Below are 17,605 nucleotides of genomic sequence, written 5' to 3'. Positions count from 1 at the left end.
TGCCAGCATCTTGCGCAGCTGAGTAGAGGTGATAGAGCATGCCCCCATGAGCTCGCTGGTCTCTGTGTGCAGGGGCCGATGGTGTCAGGCAGCAGCCGCCCCTCGCCTTACCTTGCCTATCCCCTGCCACACCCTGCAGGAAAAGCCTCCTGCCCACCGCCCCACCCACCAGAGACCCCCTGGATCTCCCCCAATCCTGCCCAGCCCCCATAGGCACCCCCCACGAGCAACATCGAGGTGGCCACGCCCACCCCAGCCATGCCCACCCAGTCTGCCATGACTACTGCAGCCATCCCCCCCCTGCTGCCCCCCCCAGGACACCACAATGCTAATGCAGCCCTGGCACTTTGGGATAAATAAGTGGGTTTTGGGTTGCGGTTTGGGTACTCGGTCTCTAAAAGGTTCGCCATCACTGCCATAGAAGCTTTCTACGTAGAGGTGTTTTTGCAACGTTCAAGGTCCAGCCAGATGCTTATTATAATGGGACAACCCTTAATATGAACCATCCTTATTTGACAGTTGCAGTTTTAATGCAAAGATTTTCCTAGCGATATTTTAAAGAACAGCATTGGGTTTGCTTTTGGAAGCCTCCCTCAATACTTCTATGAGTTCAGCTACGGATGCTGGAGTTCGCCTCAAACAAAAAAGAGGTGAGATAATGCTCTCTTTTGTGTCTTTACACTAGCCTTGGGCACCAACGGTTGCTGAGCTGACAATTGCATCTCTCTGAAGTTCCGTGGAAAATCAAAAAGTTTTAGCCTCACGTAAAATTGCAGAACAATATAAGCCTACTGTATATCACTGAAACCCTCTAGTAGAGGTTTCTCAACCTGGGCAACTTTAAAATGGGTGGAGTTCAACTCCCAGAATTCCCCAGCCAGCATGGCCTTCCATTCCTTTTGCATACTGGCTAAGTAATTCTGTGAGTTGGTCCACCCATCTTAAAGTTGTCAAGGTTGAGAAACACTGATTAGTCCAGGGGTAGGCAACCTTGGCTCTTTTATGACTCGTCGACTTCAACTCCCAGAATTCCTGAGCACGAGTCATAAAAGAGCCAAGGTTGCCTACCCCTGGATTAGTCCAACCCAGTTGGTTAATGCAAGAATATACTATTACAGTGTTTTTCTGAACAGTTCTATCTGTTAGATCAGGGGGTCTTCAAACCTGGCCCTTTTATGACTTGTGGACTTCAACACCCAGAAATCCTCAGCCAGCTTGCCCATCTGAGGAATTCTGGGAGTTGAAGTCCACAAGTCAAAAAAGGGCCGAGTTTGAAGACTCCTGTGTTAAGAGTGTCTAAGAGAGTTAAAACAATGCTGAGGAATCCCTACACTTTTCTTGATATTCTGAGGAAATCTGTTTCTTTATAATTTAGCCCTATTGTTTCTTGTCCTGTTCGCTGGAACAATGAACCATTCTGCCTTGTCTTGCACATGACAAGCCTTCAGCTACTTAAAAACATGTCTCCCCACAGTCTTTTCTTCTCAGGCTAAATACACAGTAGTCAGTTTTTCCGTCCGTGCCTTTTAAAATCTTGACATGTCTCCAGTTAGTTAATGTCCCACTTAAAAGGATGTAATAATTCTGGGTGTGGTTGGACCAATACAGAACAGAGCAGAATATTGATCCCTTTTAATCTGGGCTCTACACTTCAGCCTAAAATCACATTTCCACACATATACTGTACATGAATGTATTAATTGTATTAATAAAATTAATTAATTTGACCACTGTAATTAATTTGACTACTGTATGAAGCTGTGAATGCTCCAACACTGGACACTTTTAAGAAGAGACTGGACAGCCATTTGTCTGAAATAGTATAGGGTCTCCTGCCTGAGCAGGGGGTTGGACTAGATGACCTCCAAGGTCTCTTCCATCATCATCATCATCATCATCATCATCATCATCATCATCATCAATATCGACTAATATCAATTTTATTTATTATTTTTATTATTTAGGGATTAATTTAAATAAAATTAAAATTAATTTGACCAATATAAATTAATTACATTAATTTTATTATTTAGTTCATGGGTGTCCAACATTTTGGTCTGCCTGGGCTGCATTGAGTGAAGAAGAATTGTCTTGGGCCACATATGAAAAATGTAATAAAGTTAATGTACATAAACAACCGCCTTCCTTTATAATATTTTTTATTGTAACTGTGGAGCTGCATTAATTACTAGCTGTCCAGGGCTACATGCAACCAGTGGGTCACAGGTTGGACATGTTTGATTTAGTTATTAATTTTACTTAGTTATTAATTTGATTAATTAAAAATTACAATTAAAATAATTTAAAGTTAACATTAATTATTTTTTTTAATGTGTATAGAACCAGGAACTAAATTAATTCCCTTTCCAACAGCAGAACTTTCATCCAGACTGCAGTGCACAAACACTTTTAAACAAAGACCTCAGGGAGCTGATTCATGCCTGGTTTGATTCTGGCATCAGGAAATCAAGTGTCTGGGGAATTGGAAGTTGCTGATGTATTTGGCTAGAAATAGCAATCAGGAGTCAGTACCTTGCAGAGAGTTAAAATAGATTAGTGGTGGACTGCTGAGTGATTATGATGTGGCTACTGTCTGGATGAGGTCCAACTTTTTTGATAAGCTCAAAATGTCACCAATTATAAGCTTATTTGGAAGTACTTGGGAACAGTCCCTTGTGTGTGTGTGTGTGTGTGTGTGTGTGTGTGTGTGTGTGTGTACACACACATATTGAAGAAAAAGTTCATACATGATTAAAAACTACTGAAATGTTTAAAAAGTAGCAAAGAGAAAGATATGAAAAGAGAAAAATGGTATACATGGATAGATAATAGAAACAAAAATTGGAAATATACATACAATAAGGCTATTGTGAGTTAGATATTGAATGTATATAGTGTATATATTGTATAGAATGTTGATCCGAAGTATATAAAAATGACACAGTCTGAATATGTATTAGAGTTGTAAAAAGTAAAATGATAATAAAAATTATTTTTAAAAAAAGAAAAGAGAAAAAGTGAGAAACGTAAAAGTCAAAGATATAAAAAAAAATGGAGGAAAGAAATATTTAAAGAAATGACTTTTGATCTTTGCAGCAATTACAAACATGATTAACAGTTTCTGCCCTCCCAAATTACATACTATGGTTCCGTTCTTTGCATAAATAATCCTTTTAATCAGTAAACCCTGAAATCACCAATTCATTTTTGCCCATTTTCAGCAAATAGTCCAGAAAGAGTTTCCAGTCTCTTATAAAAATATTTATTGTTCTTTCCCTAATCAAGCACCTCACGTAACCATTTCAGCAAGTTTCACAGTTCTGTATGTTTACTTTGTAGGAGGAAAATGGCATTAGTCTATAATGGCAAAGAATCTGGAATTCTTTTCCAACTAACCCATTTTAGGAAAAAGTACAAGCTTTGTGATGAAACTTCACATTTAATGAATTGAACTGCAACTTGTGAAAACTGATGCCTTTTTAAAAAATGTGTTAGTCGGAAATGGTGCTACCAGATTCTGGATTTTAGGAGGTTTACTAAGAAATAAACCCTACTATGTTCCAGCAGTGTTCCTTTAGCCCAGTGGTTCTCAACCTTTTTAATGCCGCGACCCCAACNGACAAAAAAATGGCGGACAGCCTTGCTTGGCGACCCCCATGAAATGGTCGATCGACCCCAAATGGGGTCCCGACCCACAGGTTGAGAACCACTGCTTTAGCCTAAAGGAGAACACTAACACAATATGCAGCTGTAAACAAAATGAGAAGTTAGCACATTAGGGAGATGAAGTTAGTGGCAATCATTTATCCACGTACCATCTAAGCCAGTGTTTCTCAAACTTGGCATTTATCAATTTCATACATTTCAATGAAATGTATTGATTTCAATTCCCAGGATTGATGGGAATTATGTAAATTGAGTTTTTGAAATCCAGTCGTGACTGCGCAGAATTTAGCAACTTTAGTAAACACTGATTGATCTGGTCCATAGATTGATCTGTCAGCAAGGAATGCAAAATGTGCACTTCAGCCCAATCTCTGTTTTGAAGGTCCAATATTAACCTCCAAATACAGAGTAACTGTATTCCTAGATCATTAAGTAGTATATTCTATATTTCTCAAAATCTGAATCCAGTAATTTTGTCAAAATTCACCCAAAAATAGTCGTTCTAGATTGATGCACTTATTATAGTTTGCAGTGCATTATGATTTCTTTTATTGGATACTTTGAAAACACTCGATATTGAATTTAAGGCACCTTGTAAAACTGAAAATTGAAAATATAATCAAGTATTAAACAACTGAAACTCGCCAGGGACTAGCCTCTTGCTCAGAACTTACACTACTTGCCCTTTTCCCGCCCTCCGCATCACTTAGCCACCCAAACTCGAGAGACGTGTCTTCGGTTCAACCAATCAGAGCCACCGCTCCCTCATCTAATTAAGAAAAGCAAAAGAGGCGGGAGTCTATATAGCCCCGCCCTCCCCGCCTCCAACCACGCCCGTTTCAGGCTGCATCGAGCGCGCGAGGTTCCTTTCCTCTCAGCGGCGCCCGGCTGGTTGGTACTGTTGACCCGCCCTCGTCTCCCGCTTAAACCCCTCCCCTCCACGGTGGGCTCCGCTCTGGGCTGCATCTTTCCCGTTTTTTTAATTCTCGACATTTCCTCCGAGTCCCGCCCCTTCTTGGGGCCCCGCCCCTTTAGTATAAATAGTCGGCGTCTTGAAAGCGTCCCGTCAGTCGCGCTTGCGGGGTTGGTGAGGTGCGGGAGGGCGGGAGAGAGGGAGAGCGAGCGAGCGAGCGAGCGAGCGCCTCTGGTTTCCCCCCCCCCCCGCCGTCATCCTGAGTGAGGGAGCCGAGCCAAGGCTGGTGAGGGGCGGCGTTCCTGTGCGGGTGGTCGGCATGGCGCTCTCGGTGCCGGTCAACGGCATGAAGGAGGTGGGCGGCGGCAGCGGCAAGGAGCCCCTCATTGAACTCTTCGTCAAGGTAAAGAGGCTCCTCATTGAGGGCATCAGCTTGTTCCGCTTTCCCGCCTGGGGGGGGGTGTCGCCCTCCTGACTCTCCCCGCGGTGGCGGGTGGGCGTTGTAGTCCTACGCCCGGGCGGTGGGTGGGTGGGATGGATGGATGGCCCCACCCTCGGGCCCCCCTTCCCGCCCCCGATCGCCCTCGCAAGGGCTCGCAAGAAGTGGGGGCGCCCTTAAGACTGGGGGGGGGGCGGGGGGCGAGGAAAGGGTCCCGCCGCCCGCTTCCCTCCTCCGGGTCTGGGCTTTCTCCTTGTCCCGGAGGAGCCCAGAGAGCGGTCCAGGTGGGCTTCGATGACTCCTTGGAAGCCCCCTAAACTGTGAAGGCTTGAGTGCATTTATCCACCAATTGATTTATGCATCCTATTCATTTCCCCGCTCATCTCAACAAACGTGACCCTGGACGGCTGAACATAAAACATAAACAAGCCATAAAATGAATGAAAAGCCAATTTCTTTCTTAAAAGGGAAGCAACAGCGCAAGAAATCCTGGGAGGGGTCTTGGGTGGGTGGGCGAGTAGTTGAGTCTTCCGAGAAAGACATTAGAAAGACATTCTTCATCCCAAAAGCCGGAAGACTCTGGAACACCCTTGTTGATTTCCTTCTGGACCTTTTCCAGTCTGGGTGGGGTTGGGGCTTTCTGGTTGGGGATGAAGAAGAAACTATATAGACTAGGGGTGTCCAATCTTGTGGATGCCAATTCCCAGAATTCCCCAGCCAGCCGTGCTGAATACCAGAGTTGGAAGGGTTACCTTGAAGGTCTTCTAGTCCAACTCCCTGCTCAAGCAGGAGACCTCATGCCATGTTAGACAGATGGCTGTCTGGTCTCCTTAAAAGCCTCCAGTGATGGAGCACCCACAACTTCTGAAGCCCAGCTGTTCCACTGATTGATGGTTCCCACTGTCTGGAAATTTCTCCTTAGTTCTAGGTTAGATCTCTCTCTGATTAGTTTCCATCTGTCTTCTTCTGATGGTTCGGAAAATACATTGACTCCCTCTTCTTTATGGCAGCCCTTCAAATATTGGAACACTGCTATCATGTCTTCTCTTGGTCTACTCTAGACCAGGGGTAGGCAAACCTTGGCTCTTTTATGACTCGTGGACTTCAATTCCCAGAATTCCTGATCCAGCATAGCTGGCTCAGGAATTCTGGGAGTTGAAGTCCACGAGTCATAAAAGAGTCAAAGTTGCCTACCCCTGGTCTAGATCTTAAAGTTGCTAAGATTGGATACCCCTGATCTAAAACTTAGCCTGGCTTTTTGATATCCCTGAGGTTTCCTGGAGGTTTGAGCTATCATTCTTACAGCTATGATTGAACTGACTAATGCTGTGTGTGTACTGTCAAATGGAAATGCATCTTAAGTTTATACAGTTGTTAACTTTGCCTTTTTGTTTCACTAGTCAATATGCTTAATCCTACACAGTGGTATTAGTTCAGGAGCATTCTCAGTAGTGGCTTTGGATCCTACGAGACTTCCACGGAGCTTAGAAAAAGGCAAAGGTGATGAGAGGCTAGATTAGGCAGTATTCCTTGTTCTGTAAAATGAAAAGTTATTGGAGTTGAGAGAATTTTTCTGCCCTTCAGCATCTATAGATCTTGCCTACCCACGATAGATTTATAGTTGCTTTTCCAAGTATTTAACTTGTCTCAGCTTTGTCATGAGAATGTGAGTTGTTTTCTTCCCAATTATATATTCATTAGGAGGCTATTTCCATGAGCTATGTTGATTCATTGAGAGCTTAAACACTTTCTATTTTATTTCCTCTCCTCATCTCCAATTTTGGAGTACACATATATATAGTGCTGATTAATATTGGCATGATTTTTTGTGACATATAAGTTCTATTTTTTTACCTGAAATATTTTTTATCGAGCATTTATATTTCTAGTCCTTAGTAAAGCAGAAGTTACATCAAGGAATATATAACACCGCTGTTTGGGGAAATCATATGTTTGTATTGCCATAGCCTAACCTTTGCTTTGTTTGATCATAACCATTCTTTAGTTTTTATATAAGTTCAGAATGGCCTCGCCTTCAGGAACAAGCTCTGTTCTCTAGTGCTGTGTTAATAAAATCTTCCTCTTTGCATTTTCCCATGCATCCATAATTCTTTGCCGTAGCACATGGATACACCCATTCCAGCCCCCCCCCCCCTTCGCTCTGGCATGACGCAGGCTCAGTTGAGAGCAGAAATCCTTAGCTGGAAATAAAGGGTGGGGAACTGATGGAGTCTGCATGAAGTCATGTTCTCCAGAAGTCATTACTTCATGCAGTCCATGAATAGTCCATTACTCATTACTTGCTCTTGGAAGTAGTATCAGAAGACTTGGCTTGAGTTCCACTTCTGCAAAAAATGGGCTTTGGGGAATTATAAGGAGCCGTAATAAAAACAAATCTGTATTACATATTTTATTAAACGTGCATAAATGTGTATATTTATGTCCGGCATGCGGTGTACACATGCCTGCGTTCCATCCCTGTTCTCATCGCTTGCTTTACTGGTTATGATGCAACTTTTTGCTGATGTGAGTTGCATATATTAAAGATTTCTCCTTTCAAGCAGGGGAGTGACTGTTGAGCCCAAAATTTCCATTGCTAAGCAAGACAGCGGGTTTTGCCACCTTTTACGGCATTTCTTGCCACGGAAAAATGATAATGTTACTTTTTTCAGTGCCATTTTAGCTTCAAATGGTCTATAAAGACAGGTAGTCCTTGACTTAAAACCATTTGTTTAGCGACCATAAACAAGTGGTTGCATGTTATTTATGTTAGGTCATGGATGTCCAACCTTTTGGCTTGCCTGGGCCGCAGTGAGTGAAGAGGAATTATCTTGGGCCGCATATAAAATATATAGTTAATGGATGTAAATCACATCATGTTAAAAGTTTACTATCTTGTGCAGCTGTATTATTAACTGTCCAGAGTCGCGTGCAGCCCATAGGCCAGGGGTAGGCAACCTTGGCTCTTTTATGACTCGTGGACTTCAACTCCCAGAATCCCTGAGCCAGCATGGCTCAGCATGGAAACCTCTCCCTTTCCCCTCAGCATGGCTGGCTCAGGAATTCTGGGAGTTGAAGTCCACGAGTCATAAAAGAGCCAAGGCCATGGGTTGAACACGCCTGTATTAGGTGGTCATTTCTAAATGCTGATGGAAATGATAGAAGTTAATATTATAACGTTCGTAAGATATTGGTTTATCTGAAGTTATGCCACCTAACCTGGGCTACTTTGTGTAGAGACTTTGATTTTGAGTCTTTGAGGAAAATGATTATTATATTTAACTGAAAGGAAGATTAGATAGGGAAAAAATAGTTTCCCTTTATTAGTGTGCATCCTTCAACCATAAAATTACCCTTTCCCCAGTCTCGGTAATAAGTTGATTTCTGTTTTGATATCTATGCTATCAGTGTTCAAAAACAAGTAGGCTATATTGTTAAAGGGGGGAAGTGATGTGCTCTCAAAGTTAAAAGTTGAGATTATTTCTAGGGTTTCCCCCCCTCCCTGTCCACAGAACTTGTCTCCTCACAAAGTGATTTTTACAAACTGACATTTGCAAAAAAAAAAAAAAAGAAAAAGATGGAAATTAAGTGTTAAGTACACTTAATTAAGTGTTAAGTACACTTAACTTTACTACAACTTTACTAATTCCCATGAAATAAAAATATGCTGAGCTACGGTCTATTCATGGTCTATTCCTGCTAGAGGATATTTTCAAAGCAAACCTTGATGCAGAGGTAAAATATAATTTGCTTGTAGTGCTTTTTCCTGATGGTCTGTGGTAATGAGTAACTTACATCTGTGCCTGCCATCAAGCGTGTTGGTCTTCCTACTGTCTAAGTTAACCTTCAATGCAAATATTTGCTGTCGTAATGCTGATCAAGCAGAATCAGCTAATATCTCATTCACTAACAGGTTCAGTATAAATACTTAATAAAGGAAGCTCATTTCCTGTATCTAGCACTGTAGAAATGGTAATGACATTCTATCTTAGTCTCACGAAGATTGGGATATAATTCATGTGGCATAATTAGCATGTTATTCATTATTCTTAATGTGCACTGTGTATGTAAAATATTGTCTGTATTGAAATTATTTTTGGGGGGAGGCCTGATTCTTTAAACAGGAGTTATACAGGAGGCCTGATTATACAGGAGGCCTGATTCTTTAAATGGGGGGGCTGATTCTTTAAATGGGGGGGGCTGATTCTTTAAATGGGGGGGGGCTGTCTCTTATACAGGAGGCCTGATTCTTTAAATGGGGGGGGGCTGTCTCTTAGATGAATTGGCACCCTGAAATTCATCATGTTATGTTTGATAAAAAAATCTATGTATTGTTATATAAAATTGCTAAGTTTTAACATTTCACAATATCTTACAAGGTTTTACATATTAAAGAGAAGAAAAGGTTTGTGTGAGAGGCCTTACACGCTAATATGTACCCATTTACGTTTGGTTTTGAACTATGAAGAAGATTTGTTATTATGCTGTCCCGTGTTTTTTCTGGTCTTTTCCTTTATTAAGATCAAGATAACAATTTACAAACTGTAGGCTTCTTCAATCCATCTGGCATATTTTGTGTGCAGGGTGTGACAATCAGTTAGAATGCAGTATTGCAGGCTAGCTCTGCCCCCTGCCAGGAGTTTGATCCTGACCGACTCAAGGTTGACTCAGCCTCCCATTCCTCCAAGGCTGGTAAAATGAACACCCAGATTGTTTGGAATCAATATGCTGACTAGGGCCATAAAGCACTAAGAATAAGTGTATAAGTGTATAAGGCAGTGATGGCGAACCTTTAAGAGACCGAGTGCCCAAACTGCAACCCAAACCCCACTTATGCATCGTCGAGTGTCGGGTGGGTGTGGCCCATTGGCTGGGTGTGGCCAGTTGGGTGAGCGTGGCTGCGGTGGTAACGGCAGACTGGGTGGGACTAAAAAGTTCAATCAATCAATTCCAACTTTGCAAGATCTTTTTTTTCCCCGCGAGAAGTTGACATTGACTGATTGAACCTTTTTTTTTTTTTGCACACGGCGGCAGAGGCCTAAAGCGAAAAGGTTTTATAAAACCCAGCTGAAGGCCTAGGACTGGGGCGATGGCTCGCGTGCCCACAGAGAGGGCTCTGCGTGCCGCCTCTGGCACCCGTGCCATAGGTTCCCCACCACTGGTATAAGGTGTATAAGTCTAAGTGCTATTGCTATCATTGTCTGGTTTTGGATATAAGAAGATGGCTTTGCCAATGCTGTTCCTTTACATAGATCAGTTAAAATATGCCTTTTGGCAGATAGAAACCGGGTACTACCGTAGTATTAGTTCTGCTGTAAATTGTCTTCTCAAAATCTTGGTTGCCTGGATAATTCTTGGCCTTTTCTGGGAGACACCATGAACAGAGAAGCATATTATGGTACTGCTGCTTATAAAGTGTAGAAACGGCTGACTGGAAGTGCTATTCTGAAACTATAAAAGCTGATATGCAAAAGAATTGAAACTGTTCTGTGCTGCCCACTTCTTGAAAACTGGTCACAAGCCAAAGCATTTGGCATTTCAAAATAACCCTGGTGAATGGTGTTACTCCACACAATACAAATAGAGCTAAAGTGTGAGACCATACATTTTTTTAAAAAAAATATGCTTGCTGTGTGTCCCGCTTTTCTGGGTTTTTTTTTTTTTTAAAAAAACAACAACTAAGGAACGAGCTGCATTCTGCTTCAGAAAAGTGATTCTATGAGGGTTTCTATTTAACTAAATCCACAGCCTATTTTTTTTTTCCTGGCCCTAAGAGTTAAGCCCATTTGTAGTTGCCAGTGTCATTGCTGTGTCACGCATCCTTGATTTGCATTTTGGTACAAAATGAAGAAAGCGACCCTCAGAGAGAGTGCTAACGACCAGATGACCTCCTTCCATTCTTCACCATTGAGTCAGAACTGAAGAAGCTTCTTGGATGAGAAGTGAAACATCTTCAAGGAAAAATAAAAGTCCTGTTGCCTCTTGAAAAAGCTCTTTGGGGACAACCAGGACCTGGATGACTGAGAATCTCCATAGACAAAATGAAGAAAAGGCTTAGCTTAAGAATAGGATTGCAAAGATTTATAAGGTTCATTCAATTTAGATCTGTGTCCAAGGCACTCAAATATTGTGACCGAATAATGGCTAATTTGAGAAGAGGGTTAATTGTGATGGGTCGGTACCGTTATATGCGCATGATTCTCCCTCCCCTTCTGTGAACTTGGAAAAAATAAAGACTTGCCAACTTTTTTGGGGGGACAATGAGCATACGAGTCACTTTCTAATGGCTAATTAGACCAACGGGAAATTATTTAGATAGGATTTGAGACCTTAATGTACACAGTTGCAAATAACTCAATAATTTGTAGGCTTTGGAAATAAATTCAGTATACATAAACAACTGTTGCAGAAGAAGAGACATATTAAACGTGCTGCAATAGTAATTTGACAAACTAAATGATAGTTTGGACCTGGTGCAGTTAAGAAAGGTGCTGATCCGAACTTCCTATGCTTGCTGGTAAAACATCTGTTTGCCTTATTGCTAGAAAAATGACCTTACTTGCTTTGGGACTTAAGGATGGAAGAGAGGCAATTACTGGGGTTAGTTGAATTGGGAGGATGAAAGTAAACCGTGAATTCAGAAGCCTGTCTCAAATCTCTTTATTGCAACAAATATGGCAGATTGCCTTTAGTTGCCTGCAACACACATTCTTGTCAAAAGAATCTTGACTTCTCATGTTCTTTCTGGGTCTTTCTCCAAATGAGTTTGCCAAGATAGCAACCGTATATCTTCCAGAAAAAGAGGTAAGAACAAAGGCTGGCTAATCTTGCAGTGCAGGTAGTCCTTGATTTACGACAACAATTGAGCCCAACATTTCACATAAGTCACATAAATGGTCAATCAGATGAATCCAAGAAGCTCACAAGGATAGGGAAATCAGCCATATAAAGTATAAAGTGGTATAAAGTGTATAAGTCTAAGTGCTATTGCTATCATTATCTGGTTCTGGATATAAGAAGAAGATGGCCTGGCCAATGCTATTCGTCTGTTTCCTAACAGCTGGAGATTTTTTTTTTTTTTTTGAAAATTTTATTTATTTTTTCCATCATAAAAAAAACAATCTTAAGTAAACACAATAAACAATCAATAACCCCCCACCCCCCCCAGAACTTCCCAAACCTAATCCCAGGATAATATTCATATAAAAGTAAACAAATACTAATATCTCTAACTCCACAAATTATCTTAATCTACAAGAAAAGATAGAAGTAAACAAACTTAAGAAAATCTAGAAACCTAAATTATATTCTACCACTCTATGTTTCTTTTGAATATAAACAATCCATCTTCTCCATATTGATAAAAATTGTTCATTCGAATGGTTCTTCAAGTAAGCCGAAATCTTTGCCATTTCAGCAAGATACGAAACTTTCAATCTCCAGTCTCCCATCGTAGGCAGAATTGGGCTCTTCCAATTTTGGGCTATTAACAGCTGGAGATTTTAAGGTGGTATTTCTCTACCATGGCAACTTTAAGATTTGTGCACTTCAGTTCCCAAAAGTCTGCAATCAGCATATTGGCTGGAGTATTCTGAGAATTGAAGTCCATACATTAAAGTGGTCACGGTTGAGAAACACTGTTTTAAGGTAGGTAGCCTTGGATTCTGGGGGCAACAGATACCCTGTCCTTGAATCTGCCTTATATTTCCCTGAAAAAAATCTTCATGGTCATCTCCATGTCTGATAGAACAATGGAAATTTTGGACTCCATTGTGGTTGTATGTTGACTGCCTGTAGTGACTTTGTTGAGTCCTAAAGATTTTCTTGGTGTCTGCTCTGCAGGAGGATCTGCTAAGTGAGTTTCAAACATCTTCATCCTGCTTCCGCTTCTCATATTTTAGGTGGACATAAATTGCTGTTGTGTTAAACCTCTGTGCTTTAAGGGCTAACTCTCTCTATAGGTTTTGGCAGAGGGTGGTCATCCAAGGATACCATAATGCTCTTGCTTTGACTGCAGCTGGAAAGGAATAGGTAACAACTCTTAGTGGATATACATGAAAAATGGCAATGGAAGCATTTGGACCATGTTGAAAGCAGAACTTGGCTGTTTATCAGGGAAAAATAGAAGAATTGCATAAACTTACTGACGCTTCTTTGAAATGAAATAAGCAGAGGGAAACCACTGTAGCAGCTAAACCTTTTTAGAGATTAGCTCATGGAGGCAAAATTAGTATATTAAGCAGTTAAACCAGTTATCTGCAGAACCTCACAGTGGTATCAGGACTGTAGCTATGGTTTCTGCAGGAAGAAAGCCAGGCTTTTAAGGGCTGGATCATAATTTTTCAACTGTGGCTGAAAGAGGCCAAGTCACTTTGTTCATCTGTAGGTTCTCTATTAGTCATTCTCAGATGTTGCTTCGTTTTTCCTCTTTGAATCTGCAAGCGTCTCTGCTTTCTTTGACTTTGATTTTATAAAACCCGAATCCACGCTTACAGTTGTTGATGCATGTTGAAGCAGCATAAAGAAAGTGCCTGGAGGCGACATCTGTGCTTTGACGATGTTCTCATTGTCTAATGTTTTGCCCTAATCTCAGTCATTGAGAAAATTACCAGTTGAAAGAGAAAAGTCATATCGGGTTCAGTTTTAAGCACACCAGCTTTAAACGCACGGCTGTCCAACTTTGGCCACTTTAAGACCTGTGGACTTCAACTCCCAGAATTCCCCAAACAGCAGTGTTTGGATATCTCTGCTTTAATGTTTTCTTGGGACCCTGTCTAGCTTTGGAGTTGATTGTCAAGATGCATCTCTCTTGATTAGAATTAGGCTGCTTTCAAGGCCATCAAGTCTGAACGAAAGAGAAGCTATTGCAGGCAAGGGGAATAATAGCTATATTTGACTTCGATTGAACTTGATTGGATTTGCATTAAAATTTATCTTTTATCCTGCTTATTTAGACCTTGGGCTTTTTTAGATCTCAGCTTGCCATTCAGGGGCCGAGTTCCTGATATAGAACTTAACTTGCTCTCCAATTCAGTTTCAAGAATTTCTCCCTCCCTCGCTTACCTCAAGGCTAGTGTGCATAACATTTTCTGACTTTGGGGTAACTGCTTTTCAGGGAGCAATCTTACTCAGAGGTAACATGTGTAACGTGGTTTAATTGAGCCATGATGTTGCACTTCTGAAAATGTCTGGAATGGGCTCTCAAAAATTTCACAGATATGGTTGTGCTGGGAAGAGTTATAAATAATCCTTGACTTACAACCATTTGATTAATGATTGTTCGAAGTTATAATGGCACTGAAAAAAAATGACATGACCATTTTTGACATTTAAGACCATTGTAGCATCTCCACGGTCACATGATCAAAATTCAGACACCTGGCAACTGGCATACATTTATGATGGTTGCCGTGTCCCCGGGCAATTGTGACTTTCTGACAAGCAAAGTCAATACAGGAGCCAGATTCCCTTAATAACCGTGTTACTAACTTAACAACTGCAATGATTTACTTAACAACTGTGGCAAGAAAGATCATTGTTGTTGTTGTTAGTTGTGAAGTCGTGTCCGACCCATCGCGACCCCATGTACAATGTTCCTCCGGGCCTTCCTGTCCTCCACCATCTTCTGGAATTTATTTAAGCTCATGCCTACTGCTTCAATGACTCCATCCAGCCACCTCATTCTCTGTTGTCCCCTTCTTCTATTGCCCTCCATCTTTCCCAGCATTAGGCTCTTCTCCAGTGAGTCCTTCCTTCTCATTAGGTGGCCAAAGTACTTGAGTTTCAACTTCAGGATCTGGCCTTCTAAGGAGCAGTCAGGGTTGATCTCCTCTAAGATGCGGCAAAACTCACTTAGCAAGTGCCTTGCTTAACCATTGAAATTTTGGGCTCAAAATTAAATATGAATGTTGGAGTTGTCACGGATTAGGAGGACCCATTACCAGATCGTGTTATATTTGTCGTTTTGCAGTGATGCAACTGAATTCTCGGTTTCCTAGTTTCATGAAAATGCAACATGGCTAAATGAAGTAATGGAAAAAACGGGTTTCAGATATTAAGGAAAACACACTGCTGAATTTGAGCGGAGAGTGGTAGCATGAAGCATTTCAAAGAACTTGAAATGTTGAATGGAGTTGCTGTGCTCTTCCTATATCCGCTTTAAGCATTCCTATTTATAGTAGTGTAACTCTAGCTGCAGATTCTGTCCTAACTAATTGTTTTTGCACTGCTTTGAAGACGGAGACAATATTTTTACAGAAAGAGTTTGTGCTATTTTTACAGAAAGAGTTTGTGCTATTTTTACAGAAAGAGTTTGCGCTATGTAGTTTGGTCAAAACATTTGTCCCTGAAGTGTCTTGATGATTGTATAACAAACTGAGAAACAAAGCAAGGCATAATTAAATTGCAAAATCGTATAAAATGACCAGAGATTCAACCAAAGCTTTAACAACTTTTCCAGACAAAGCTAGAAAGCATTATTTGATCTCTGTTACTTTAACTGCTACTTGGCAGATGGGTTTCAAAGTTGGACTCTTCACATGTATGCAGAGATATCCCTTCAAATAATCACACTAAGGATTCCACAGAAGACATTAAAGTCCAAAATACTAGAAATGTACTTGTTAGCAATGCATTTTGGGGGGAATATGAAAGCAGTTTCCCTCTGCAGCTCTGAAATATTCAGCATTTTAGCCCAGCTATAGTAGTCAAAAAAGAGAGCCAGTTTGAGGTAATGGTTAAGTCATTGGGCTAGAAACCAGGAGTCCGTGAGTTATAGTCCCACCTTTGGCACAAAACCAGCTAAGTGACTATGGACCAGTCTCTATTATTCAGCCCTAGGAAGGAGGCAATTTCAAACCACTTTTGCAAAACCTTGCCAAGAAAACAGCAGGGATGTGTTCAAGAATTGAACCCTGTTGAATGGGGAAAAAAAAATAGCATCCAAATATTCTGTCCAAGCTGCTTACAACGATATCTACATTATACTTGGCCATGTTTACCATGATTTGTTTGATAAATTGCAAATGGTTAGTTTCATACAATACACTAAGCCAGTGATGGCGAACCTTTTAGAGACCGAGTGCCCAAAAACTGGCCCCGCCCCGCTCCACCCCCTGCCCCGCTCCCACCCTGCCTGCCCGCAGGGCCACTCACCGCCTCCAGGGCCCGCCGCAAATCGCCCAGGCAGCCCAGCAGTGCCATGGCCATGCCCTCTGCCTGCGCCCCGCAGTATCAACTGTGCGCGATGGGGCGTGAGGGCAGAATCTTGTCTACGCTGCCTGGCTGCCATGTCCTTGGTTGTGCTGCTCCGCGTGGGCCACGCTCAGGGGCAACTCTCCTCCAGGGGGGCTGCTGCCGAGAGGGGGTCGTGGGGGGAGACAAGGCTGGGGCAACGGCACGTGTGCCCACAGAGAGGGCTCCGAGTGCCGCCTCTGGCACGCGTGCCGTAGGTTCGCCACCATTGCACTAAGCCAAACAAACATACCCCAATATGACTTGCAGCCAAATGCCACTAGTATAAGTCGTGTTGAATAGTGATGATCTAGTGCGACAGTGCTAGATAGATCATGAACAACACAGGCATTGCTGCCAGATGCAGCATTTAGTGGTCCCAGTGATTCAAACTGAAGGATCTAAATCCTTCTAAATCCCATTGCTTTGGGTGGAAGCAAATCTGCTTAGTATCTTTACACTGTATTCCAATTTAAAGAAAAACCAATCTTGTGATCAAGGACATATTTTCCACTGGAATAAACAGATATAAAAAAATTGTTACCCTTGTGCACTATATGCTAAATTGTATCCCTCTTTTAGAATTTTTTGTGGAACAGTGTTTCTTTTACACATTATGTTTTGTGCTTGATTTATGAGTTTAAAACCAGTATAGCCTTTGCTTACAATTTTTATGGTAATTATTACTTTTACTAATTTCATTTCTGTCCCACCAAATCTCTTTTATCGAAAGAGATCTACCGCAAAAAGGAAAAACAGTTGTAAGAGAAGAAAGAAAAAAACATAACCACAAGATCAATAGTTAAAATACTAAAAACTAAAAACACTTAAGCACCAAAAGCGTAGCCAAAAACATAGTCTCTGATAACGTCATTTTGGGAAGGAGCTACAATATTCTATTGGCCTCCCTCCTTCCATTATGTTATGTTAGTGACAAATTAAATCATTCAGACGCAGGTAGACCTTGATTTCTGTCTACAGTTGAATTGTACAATTGAATGGACTTAACATTTCCATTGCAAAATAAGGTGGTTAAGTGAGTCTTGCTTGATTGTACGACCTAATTTGCTCAGTGGCTAGCGAATCATTGCAGTTGTTAAGTGAATCACAAGGTCATTAAATGAATCCAGTTTTCCCCCATTGACTTTGCTTTTCAGAAGCCGGCTTGGAAGGTTGCAAATGACAATCTCTCAACCCCAAGATGCTGCAACTGTTATAGATAAATGCTGGTTGCCTATTGCCTGAATTTTGATCATGTGACCATGGGGATGTTTTGACAGTCATAAATGTGAGGACTGTAAGTCAGGGATTATCTGTAATTACCGTTATGGGGAAATAATGGTTTTAGTGTCACT

At 41.5% G+C, this 17,605-nt stretch overlaps 1 protein-coding gene across 1 annotated transcript in view; it reads left to right on the top strand.

Annotated features, from left to right (window-relative positions):
* The first annotated feature begins 4,898 nt into the window (after positions 1–4,898).
* CLIC4 (chloride intracellular channel 4) overlaps positions 4,899–17,605 on the top strand; it is a 57,116-nt gene continuing 44,409 nt past the window's right edge. Inside the window, exon 1 of the mRNA XM_015820297.1 lies at positions 4,899–4,982. Coding sequence (XP_015675783.1) covers positions 4,899–4,982 — 84 coding nt within the window. The remainder of the gene's footprint in view (positions 4,983–17,605) is intronic.

The sequence above is a fragment of the Protobothrops mucrosquamatus genome, unplaced genomic scaffold (assembly GCF_001527695.2).
Source record: "Protobothrops mucrosquamatus isolate PMUCROS unplaced genomic scaffold, P.Mucros_1.0 scaffold1114, whole genome shotgun sequence".
In the NCBI taxonomy this organism is placed as follows: Eukaryota; Metazoa; Chordata; class Lepidosauria; order Squamata; family Viperidae; genus Protobothrops; species Protobothrops mucrosquamatus.
The sequence above is the reverse complement of the archived record's forward strand: the minus strand, read 5'-3'. Positions and strand labels throughout refer to the sequence as shown.